This window comes from Mustelus asterias, chromosome 23 (assembly GCF_964213995.1).
Source record: "Mustelus asterias chromosome 23, sMusAst1.hap1.1, whole genome shotgun sequence".
NCBI classification, from domain to species: Eukaryota; Metazoa; Chordata; class Chondrichthyes; order Carcharhiniformes; family Triakidae; genus Mustelus; species Mustelus asterias.
Window position 1 is genome coordinate 27,330,441 of NC_135823.1, and position 12,065 is coordinate 27,342,505.

A 12,065-nucleotide genomic window follows, 5' to 3' on the forward strand; every position below is an offset into this window, starting at 1 on the left:
TCTCCTCGACAAAGATTCTCGCCTCTTCTGATGTTCCCAGTCTATGCTGGATCCTTTGTCCATCCCCTCTCCCAGTTTAAATTTGGTTCATTATAAGAGTGATTAAGAATGACCCTTTTACTCTGATGGGGTGGAAGGAAAAGTGAGAAATTAAAACAACTACAAACTGGAACTCAGGTGTAGCAAAAGAACATTACATAATCATGTTGTCTCGCATATTGCTAGTATTTGATATAGTAAACCAGAGGAACTATTAAAGATGAGTCATTCACTGAACAGTCCTTACTGCCCTGCAAAGGCGTTGTGTGTCCCTTATCTTTACAAAATAAAAGTAAACAAATACCTTCTGTTTATGATATTTTTATTCCCCTGCCTCACTTTCACTTCACACTTAAATGACAAACTCCACAGCTCTTCTGCAGCTGCTGACAACAGTGACACTTGTGGCTACTGTGAGAACTGCAAGATGAGAATGTCCTAATTACATTCGGTTAGATAACAGTGTCAAACATTTTGCAAGCTAACCAGAACATAAAAATCTGTAAAAGCAGCAAAGAGAGAGATTAGTTTACAAAATATGCTGGTTATTTTGCACGTGCACATTCTATCTGGTCAGATTTATATCCATCAGTCTTATCAAATTTAATTGACACAAGCCTGAGTCACAAATATACAAAATGTCAGAGATGATTTTTGTTGTAGTTGTTGCCCCTGTACATCACAGTGCGTGCCAGTCTTTTAGAGGGACGTTCTGTGAATTTGTGTGTTTTCTTTATTCATTCATGGGACATGGGCATCACTGGTTGGCCAGCATTTATTGTCCATCCCTAGTTGCCCTAGGAGGGCAGTTGGGAGTCAACCACATTGAGTCAAATGTAGGCCAGACCAGGTAAGGACGGCAGATCTCCTTTCCTAAAGGAAGTTCGTGAACCAGATGGGTTTTTAACGACAATCGACAATGGTTTCATGGTCATCAGTAGATTCTTAATTGCAAATATTTTTTATTGAATTCAAATTTCCACCATCTGCTGTGGCAGGTTTCGAACCCCGGTCCCCAGAACATTGGCTGAGTTTCTGGATTAATAGTCTAGTGATAATACCACTAGGCCATTGCCTCCCCAATGTGCAATATTTTCTTCTTGAGCTCTCTTCCCAAGGGCAGGTCCAACCCACAGTACCATGGTTAGGACAAAGAGGCAGCCCCCGAATCCACCCCAGCCAGAATGGAGATCGAACATCCTGCTTGGCACCAATCTGATCCAACTGGCCACTGAACCAAACAACCCCCATGGAGCCTAAGTTGCTGTGGCAACATGCACTTTTACATGCATGTTGTAGCCTGGAGCTATGGATAGTGATGGTAGAGGCTCCAACAGTCCTCCCATCACATGGCTGACCAGCAATCTCTCCTACTCTTACCACCTGCCTTTGGCGTATGTTGGAAGGATTTACACATTGATATTCACCCTGTTTGTCCTCGTAATGAACATACTTCCTTGACCATCGAGTCCTGGACTGGGAGTTGATCCTGGAGCTTCTGGCTTAGAGGCAAGGATGCTAACCACTGCACTACACATATTATTTCAGATGAAAACACGACCAGAAATGGACAGAATGTATCTGCTCTCTTACTGCCCGTAATTAGTAGGTTTTGTATGGAAAGAGGTGTGTGTTTTCTTACCCCTGAGTATATATTCCAATCATATCAGGAGCCCTTCTGTGCATTTAAAATAAAGAAGGATATTCTCACACTTGCATTAACACAATATCACACGCACACACACGCACACACATGCGCGCGCGCACACACACACACGCACCTCACTCACTCCTCACCTCACTCACTCCTCTCCTCACTCACTCCTCTCCTCCATTCCACACTCACTCCCTCCACACTCACTCCCTCCACACTCACACCCTCCCCACCTCATTACCTCCCCGCCTCATTCCCTCCCCGCCTCATTCCCTCCCCGCCTCATTCCCTCCCCGCCTCATTCCCTCCCCGCCTCATTCCCTCCCCGCCTCATTCCCTCCCCGCCTCATTCCCTCCCCGCCTCACTCCCTCCCCGCCTCACTCCCTCCCCGCCTCACTCCCTCCCCGCCTCACTCCCTCCCCGCCTCACTCCCTCCCCGCCTCACTCCCTCCCCGCCTCACTCCCTCCCCGCCTCACTCCCTCCCCGCCTCACTCCCTCCCCGCCTCACTCCCTCCCCGCCTCACTCCCTCCCCGCCTCACTCCCTCCCCGCCTCACTCCCTCCTCGCCTCACTCCCTCCTCGCCTCACTCCCTCCTCGCCTCACTCCCTCCTCGCCTCACTCCCTCCTCGCCTCACTCCCTCCTCGCCTCACTCCCTCCTCGCCTCACTCCCTCCTCGCCTCACTCCCTCCTCGCCTCACTCGCCTCACTCACGCTTACACTTAAGTGAGAGTTTTGTAAAACAAAGCAGGCTGTGAAGTTTCCTGTAGTCCATTATCTAGGAGGTTGTTTCTCAAGTGAACTTTGAAATTGGAACAGGTTGAGTACTATGGCTGTTCGATGACTTGCAACTAGTTTCAGAGTCTGGTTCTCAGACTGGCTAATGATGGGCAGTTCTGATGAATCTGCTGGATCCTGAGGTAATAAAGGCGCAGTTGCTGAAAGCAGCTTCAATCACAGGACCACTAGACTAAAACCTCTGAGGCCCACCCAGTCTAATTGGGATGGGGGTGGGCATCATGATGCAATTGGAAGTTGATAGTGGCCATTGAGTTTCGATCTTCCCTTTCATCTAACGTGAAACATGGACACAGGTAGTCTGGATACTCCATAGTCTTTCGATGTTGGCCCATCCTTCAACAATGACTTGTAAATTTTTTACAAATGGCTGTGTGGTATCCTCGCCTTTGTCCATATATAATTAGGTATTTGCCAGAGACTGGATACTGCTGTAGTCCAAATGCCATCTTAATAGCTTACATGTGTCCATTTTGTAAGTATTGCCTGAAAGTTCATAATATGACATGCCTGCTAGAACCCATTTTTAATGCTGGATTTTTGAAGACCCAAAGAGTTAAAACCCTTAGTATTTCTGTAGTGTGTGTGTCTCTCTCTCTCTCCCCTCTCTATGTTCCAGTAGTGTGTGTGTGTGTGTCTCTTTCCCCCCTGTCTCTCTACATTTCAGGAGTGTGTGTGTCACTCTGCCTCAGCATTTCCTCATTGTTAGTATGGATGCTTTTTCCAAAGCTTTGCGAGACTATCAGGCTGTTGCTCATTTCTGAGATTGGGGATCAACTCAAGATCAGAGTGAGTGGAAGTCCTTAAGATTCCTTTATAAGTAGAGTCAGGACAATGTCTTAATCCAGCCTGCTTGATTGGTACTTCATCCACTACATTAACCATTCCCTCCCTCCACCAGTGCACGATGGCAGCTGTGTGTGCCATTGACAAGATGTACTGCAGCAACTCACCAAGGCTCCTTCAACAGCACCTTTTAAACCCGCATCCTCTACCACTTAAAAGGACAAGCACAGCAGATGAATTGCAACACCGCCATCTACAAGTTCCCCTCCAAGCTGCATACCATACCTTCCCTGTTGCTGAGTCAAGCCCTGGAACTTCCTTCCTAACAGCACTATGGATGTATCTACACTACATGGACTGCAGCAGTTCAAGAAGGCTGCTCAATACTACCTTTGTCAGGACAATTATGAATAGGCAGCAAATGCTGGCCTGGCCAATGATACCCACATCCTGAGAATTATTATTTTTTAATTGGCAAGAATATTCTGAAAAGTAAAGAATGAAAAGACCTGCATTTATATAGTGTCTGTCTTAACCTCAGAACATCCCAAAATGCATTACGGCCAATTTGAAGTTGCTGTTATAATGAGGCAGATCATTTTCACAGAACAAGATCCCCCAAGCAGTAACATACAGAGCTTTACCTTTGTACAGACTGCAGACTTTTTCACTCAAAAATACATGAAACCCATTTTTGACACTAATAATTCTTTACATGGAGTTTGAAGAACTGCACACTTGGAAAGTTCATGTTCAGAACTTACAAAGGTGGCATTAAATCCTCCAGTCACATGTTCATTCCTGTGAATGATCTTTAATTTTAATTTACAATCATCTATGGAAACTCATATTAGGTCTCTGGACATTCCTGAATTATTCATGATCCATCCATCTCCAAGCACTCATCCTGTACTTTAACATCGTGTTCTAATTCTCTTCTGCCTTTTGATTGGAGAAGATGATGATTTTATTTGTTCTGCTGCCTGAAGGAGAGCAGTATATATTTGGGGGGCCAGGGACATGGTGTAAAGGTGATGTTTTCCGATCTCTAAAAGAAAACAAATCCTTTGATGAAACACGTTTGGAGCTCCCCTCTCCAAAATATAATGGCGCTGCCTGTGTCGTACTGATCCACACACTTAAATCTGGGCAAGACAGGGAAGGAAAAGAAATATCACAGCTTCTACTACCTGATCAGTATCCAAAAACTCTCACTCGAGAGAGTTTGGGCGTTGAGTGTGCCTTTACATGTGAACATGCACATGTGAGCATGCATGTGCGTGTGTGTGTGCATATATGTGTCCATGTGGGTGTGTGATTGGGATCATGCTTTGCAATGGTTCTTTACGTAATCAAAGAACTGATGGAGACTCCTTGGGCATGATCTTGTTGGCCCATTGTGCCGGTTGATTAATGTGGTGAGCCAGGAAGAGACCAAAAAGCCAGCTCGCGCCAACTGTTTTGATGCCGAACGCCATCTTCCCAGCTTTGATTTGCCAACGGAATTGGCTTTGAGACCAGAAAGGGCACGAGGCTGATTTGAATATTAACATCATTATTAACATGACATTACCGGGCACTGGCATGGCCGTTTCTGGCCTCCCGGACGCTTCCACTCTCATCGGCGAGCCAACTCCCCAATGAGAATCACTCATGGTCCCCATGGGCCATGGGCACCAGGGCCATGCTGGGGGGATCAGATGCCATTGAAGCCCCAAGGGTGGCCGTGGGCAGTGCAAAGGGTGGGGGGAAAGAGCAGGGCTGCAGACGGGTTGTGTCGCAGTGGGGCTCATGGCAGGGACTCATTGGGGGTGTCCTGACGCCCCGATTCTGGCGACCGGTGCTGCCATGGCGGGGGGGGTGGCGGGATATGGATGTTACACTACCGCCGATGATGGGATGAGGTGGGGAGCAATGACTATGGGGAGGGGTGGGAAGGGGTGGCAGGAGGACTCCCATGGTGCCCGAGTGCTCTGCAGCCGGCTTCCCCGGTGTGCATAGGCTCCGCTTCCCTTTCCGGCATGAATATCCCGATTGCCAAAAAAGTTGACAATGTTGGAAGATTGCAGTGCCAAACTCACACCTAAAATAGGAGTGAAACACTCCCATTTTCAAGCTCTTTTGACAGTCAGGGCTGGATTTTCCAGCCACGCTCGTCCCAAGACCAGAAAATCCTCCCGAGGCCAACGGACCTCTGCATGTTCCATGTCCCTCCTGCTGTGATTCTCGTGGCGGGTGGGAATGGGAAAATTCTGTCCGGAGGGTGCGATCTTACGAAAAAAACCTCTGTGTGCCGACCGAGCCAGAAAATGGGAGTTTCAGACTCGAGCCTGAGCTTGCTGGGGAAGCCGGCCGCTGAGCTCTCGGCACGCAATTGCACAGGCACTGTGATCTCCCAGTGTACTGGGAGATCTCCTGCTGCCCCCTCCCCCCACCCCCCAATGGACATCGGGACCCCCCCCCCACCCCGTAGAGTTCCCTCCCTCCCACCCTACAGAATTCCCTTCCCTCCTATCCCTATTTCGACCCATTCTGCAGAGTTCCATTCCCCCCTGCCGTCGATCACAACCCCAGCAGAGTTCTCACCTTCCCTTCCACCCTGGCAGAGTTTCCTCCCTCTCACCTGGCAGAGTTCCCATTCCCACCCCTCCCCCACCCAGCCATCATAGCTCCACCCTAGTTATGGTGCCCAGTGGGCAGTGTCAAGGTGACTGGTGGGCAGTGCCGCTGGGGGAGACCATCTGTCATTCTCGCCAGGGAGAACCTTGACCAACAAAGTGGTGAAGGTAAGTGAGCCCGGACGATAGCATCCGGGGCTCGTTAATGATATGTAAACCATGTCATTAATATTTAAATTCCCCTTTCTGGGCACGAAGCTAATTTCACCAACAAAACAGGGCCGGTGCGATCGGGGGAGGCGAAAAACCCTGCGTGTTTCTGATCTTACCACTTTGCCTCACTGAAAGTCAGGCAGAATGAAGTCATAAGATCGCGCCCTTAGAATCTTTTTTGGTAAGACTGCGCCCCTTGCCTTGGATGAGATGTAAAGAACGGTTGAACGGGTAGAGTATTGGATGGCATCCAGGCCTTCTGGAATCATTCCCCAGCACGTGAGGGGAGGGGACATGGGAGGAGGAAGGTTGGAGGGCAAGAGGTCCCAAAGGGAAAATGTCTTTGAGGACGAATAGCTCAGCATAAATTTCACTCTTTCTGTCTATTTATACAGAGCCTGCCACGGAATATTCCAGCCACCGTTATCTCTCAGACTTACTGCCATTCCTGCCAGAAGAGGAATGGACAGGAGCAGGCGAGTTCATCCACATCAGAGGAATCTCCCGAAGATAATGAATTTTTTGTGCAGGAGCCACGACTGAGACGGAGACCAAACCTTAAAGTTTACGGAATTGTATGTAGCTGTTAACTTATAAGATTAGCTTTCTTTGGTGAAAGGTTCAAATGAAATGCCAGTCTTAGTGATGCAGACTGAAGATCTCCTGTAAGTTGTAAGCTGAAGTATTCAAAGCTTTCGCTACCTTAAGATATGAAGCATTTTTTGAAGGATGAGGGACAGTGATATAATGACTGACTCATGTCTTTGACTTGCTGCTGATGTGAAAGGAGTCCAAATAAATTCAATTAAATTCTTGCTGAATGTGGCGACACAGCACAATGCGAACCCTAATTTGCACTGATTAGTATCTATCAAAAAAATAACTTGGGACCAAGCCATAACCATGAAAAATTAAGAATGATCTATAAACGCGACTAGGCTACGGTACCGTGCAGCAGTGTGAGGTGATGTAATGGTGTGATATGAGTTACTTCTGACTATCCTCGGTGTCCATTGTCTTCTCATCTGCCTGAGAATCTTCTTCATTATTTTTTACTCTTCTTGTGCCACGTGTTTAACTTGGTGAATGCCATAGGATGGAGATCAGCTCCGGCCTGTTGTCAGTAAGCCAGTTTTGCCTTGTTCCTTGGAAAGAAACTTCTCAACCTCCACTTGACTCCCGCCCCAGGGCAGCATGATAAAAGTAGGGAAGTCACTGCTTGGGACTATTTATGATCACAAACACGCACACTGTTGTTCCATGTTGCAGTTTGTCAGAGCTGGAATGCATCCAGGCACCTATTCAGTTTTATGTTGCTGAAAATTAAAAAACCTCACCAGTGTTTCATTCACTCCTTTGACACCGAGAGTGGCTCATTTTGACTTTGCATGATGGTGTAACCTGAGCAATTTCCATCATTTGCAATCGATATGCAAATTGGGAGATTTATAATTGGTGTCTGCATTGATATAAGAACATAAGAACATAAGAAATAGGAGCAGGAGTAGGCCATCTAGCCCCTCGAGCCTGCCCCGCCATTCAATAAGATCATGGCTGATCTGACGTGGATCAGTACCACTTACCCGCCTGATCCCCATAACCCTTAATTCCCTTACCGATCAGGAATCCATCCATCCGCGCTTTAAACATATTCAGCGAGGTAGCCTCCACCACCTCAGTGGGCAGAGAATTCCAGAGATTCACCACCCTCTGGGAGAAGAAGTTCCTCCTCAACTCTGTCTTAAACCGACCCCCCTTTATTTTGAGGCTGTGTCCTCTAGTTTTAACTTCCTTACTAAGTGGAAAGAATCTCTCCGCCTCCACCCTATCCAGCCCCCGCATTATCTTATAAGTCTCCATAAGATCCCCCCTCATCCTTCTAAACTCCAACGAGTACAAACCCAATCTCCTCAGCCTCTCCTCATAATCCAAACCCCTCATCTCCGGTATCAACCTGGTGAACCTTCTCTGCACTCCCTCCAATGCCAATATATCCTTCCTCATATAAGGGGACCAATACTGCACACAGTATTCCAGCTGCGGCCTCACCAATGCCCTGTACAGGTGCATCAAGACATCCCTGCTTTTATATTCTATCCCCCTCGCAATATAGGCCAACATCCCATTTGCCTTCTTGATCACCTGTTGTACCTGCAGACTGGGCTTTTGCGTCTCATGCACAAGGACCCCCAGGTCCCTTTGCACGGTAGCATGTTTTAATTTGTTTCCATTGAGATAGTAATCCCATTTGTTATTATTTCCTCCAAAGTGTATAACCTCGCATTTATCAACGTTATACTCCATTTGCCATATCCTCGCCCACTCACTCAGCCTGTCCAAATCTCTCTGCAGATCTTCTCCGTCCTCCACACGATTCACTTTTCCACTTATCTTTGTGTCGTCTGCAAACTTTGTTACCCTACACTCCGTCCCCTCCTCCAGATCATCTATATAAATGGTAAACAGTTGCGGCCCGAGTACCGATCCCTGCGGCACGCCACTAGTTACCTTCCTCCAACCGGAAAAACACCCATTTATTCCGACTCTTTGCTTCCTGTCGGATAGCCAGACCCCAATCCACTTTAACACACTACCCCCAACTCCGTGTGCCCTAATCTTCTTGATGTGGAGATGCCGGCGTTGGACTGGGGTAAACACAGTAAGAAGTTTAACAACACCAGGTTGTCTCCAGACACCAGGTGTCTGGAGACAATACACATCTTTTTAGCCTGTCTTGATGCTCTCTCCACTCCCATTGTTTTGTTTCTTAAAGACTGGATTAGTTGTAAGTATTCGCATTCCAACCATTATTCATGTAAATTGAGTCTGTGTCTTATAAGTTCTGTTTGTGAACAGAATTCCCACTCACCTGAAGAAGGGGCTCAGAGCCTCGAAAGCTTGTGTGGCTTTTGCTACCAAATAAACCTGTTGGACTTTAACCTGGTGTTGTTAAACTTCTTACTAATCTTCTTCAGCAGCCTTTTCTGGGGCACCTTATCAAACGCCTTTTGGAAATCCAAAAACACCGCATCCACCGGTTCTCCTCCATCAACCGCCCTAGTCACATCTTCATAAAAATCCAACATGTTCGTCAAGCACGACTTTCCCCTCATGAATCCATGCTGTGTCTGATTGATCGAACCATTTCTATCCAGATGCCCTGCTATCTCCTCTTTAATAATGGATTCCAGCATTTTCCCTACTACAGACGTTAAGCTGACCGGCCTATAGTTACCCGCCTTTTGTCTCCTTCCTTTTTTAAACAGCGGCGTAACATTAGCCGTTTTCCAATCAACCAGCACTACCCCAGAATGCAACGAGTTTTGATAAATAATCACTAACGCATCCACTATTACCTCTGACATTTCTTTCAATACCCTGGGATGCATTCCATCCGGACCCGGGGACTTGTCCACCTTCAGTCCCATTAGTCTACCCAGCACTGCCTCTCTGGTAACATTAATTGTATTAAGTATTTCTCCTGCTGCCAACCCTCTATCGTTCATATTTGGCAAACTATTTGTGTCCTCCACCGTGAAGACCGACACAAAAAACTTATTTAAAGACTCAGCCATATCCTCATTTCCCACTATTAACTCCCCCCTCTCGTCCTCCAAGGGTCCAACATTCACTCTAGCCACTCTATTCCTTTTTATATATTTATATCACTGGTTTCACTTGGTTACTCAAAGTCAAAATTATTCCCAGTCCATTTATTTCAATCATTATATTTAGGTTTATAAAGCACATTTGATGCAATGATGGAGGAGATACCTGACCCCTCTGTGGCAAGTTTCTCGCAGCGGGAGGCAGCGCACCATTTGTGGGCAATGGGATCTTCCAGTCCCGCCGCTGTCAATGAGATTTCCCGTCGACTGAACCCCATGCTACCGGGAAACCCACAGAAGATCAGAACCAGAAGATCCCGCTGGTGTGAACAGCTGGAAAATTCTGGTCAATATGTTTGATCATGATATCCTGCTAAAAAGGAACCATCATTGTCAGTTATTTACACAATCTCTCCATCTCTTAACGTCTTTTAATTTCCTTTACTATGCGTCTTCTTAACCTATCTTAATATAATATCAGCCATTTAACCATCTGACCTCATTATAGCATGGGATCAAACATGCACAAAAGTGTTAAACTCAAGAGGTGAGGTGAGAGTGACTGCCCTTGACATCAAAGCAGCATTTGACTGAGTGTGGCACCAAGGAACCCTAGCAAAACTGGAGTCAATGGGAATCAAGGGGGAAATTCTCAGCTGGTTGGAGTCACACCTAGCACAAAGTGGTTGTTGGATGTCAATCAACTCAGTCCCAGCACATACATGCAGGAATTTCTTAGGACTGTGTCCACAGCCCTATCACTTCCAGCTGCTTCACAGGCTGAAGCTGTCCATGTCCATTTGCAGCAAGATCTGGACAACATTCTGACTGCAGCATGGTGGCACAGTGATTAGCACTGCTGCCTCACGGCGCCAGGGACCCGGGTTCAATTCCGGCCTCGGCTCACTGTCTGTGTGGAGTTTGTAGGTTCTCCCCGTGTCTGCGTGGGTTTCCTCTGGGTGCTCCAGTTTCCTGCCACAATCAAAAGATATGCAGGTTAGGTTGATTGGCCATGCTAAATTGCCCCTTTGTGTCAGGGGGACTAAATAGGTAGGGTTGCGGGGATAGGGCCTGGGTGGGATTGTTGTCAGTGCATACATGATGAGCCAAATGGCCTTTTTCTGCATGGTGGGGATTCTATGATTTTATGATACGTTGCAAGTAACATTTGCACCACACAAGTACCAAACAATGACTGTCTCCAACAACAGAAAATCTAACCATCTTCCCTTGGCGTTGTATGCCATTAGCATCGCTTAATCCTCACTATCAGCATCATGAGGGTTACCATTGACCAGAAACTAGACCAGTCATATAAATACTGTGCCTGCAACAGCAAATCAGAGGCTCTGAATTCTGCAGCGAGTAATTTGCTTCCTGACTTCCCAAAGCCTGTCCAAAATCTACAAGGCACAAGTTAGGAGTTTGATGGAAAGCTCTCCACTTTTCTGGATGAATGCTGCTCCAACAACTCTCAAGATGATTGACACCATCCAGGACAAGACTACCTGCTTAATTGACACCCATTCCACCACCTTCAACTTTCACTCCCACCACCACTGATGCACAGTGGCGGAAATGTGAAACGACCACAAGATACACTGCAGCAACTATCCAGAGCCCCTTCGACAGCACCTTCTGAACTTGTGGCTTCTCCCACCTGGAAGGACAAGGGCAGCACTTGCATGGGAACACCACCAAGTTCCCCTCCAAGCCACTCACCATTTTAACTTGGAAGTACATTGCTGTTCCTTCACTGTCATTGAGTTAAAAATCCTGGAACTCCCTCCATAACAGCACTGTGGGTGTACCCACTTCACAGGGATTAACGCAGTTCAAGAAGATGGCTCACCACCAACTTCTTGGGGACAATTAGGGATGGACAATAAATTCTGGCCTAGCCAGCGATGCCCACAACCCATGACAGAATAAATTTTAAAAATCTCCCATTTCATTATTAATCACTTTAAGAATACATCCCCTCTTCTTCTCTTTGATCTCATTTTTTTCTAAAAATTATTCATCTGTCATTCCTGTTCAGCTGTCATAGACTCCATACCTGAATTGCTAATAAGTGTGCTTTCGCAACAGCTGCTGACTAGGCTGCTGAATAATTCCAGCTTTTTCTATTTTTCTTTCAGATTTGCAGCAGCTTTGCTTCTTGTCTGCTTTTCCAACCTTCTCCTGACAGGACCTTCCTCACTCCCAACCCCCACCCTGTGAATTGCAAATCAGTTGTAATACCGTAGCCATTGTTCTTGTTTTCACTAAAGCCTAAATTCCCCGTTACCTGTGTCTTAGCTGAGTTCCACAGATGACGTGTAGCTCAGTGAGTTGACTAAGAATTT

The 12,065-nt window shown here is 46.8% G+C and overlaps 1 protein-coding gene across 3 annotated transcripts in view; it reads left to right on the forward strand.

The window, feature by feature from the left end:
- The window catches only part of card11 (caspase recruitment domain family, member 11), a 242,858-nt gene that overhangs the window by 164,863 nt on the left and 65,930 nt on the right, over window positions 1–12,065 (forward strand). For all 3 annotated transcript variants that reach the window (XM_078240160.1, XM_078240159.1, XM_078240161.1), the window contains one exon: window positions 6,505–6,684. In XM_078240160.1, the coding sequence (XP_078096286.1) occupies window positions 6,505–6,684 (180 nt within the window). The remainder of the gene's footprint in view (window positions 1–6,504; window positions 6,685–12,065) is intronic.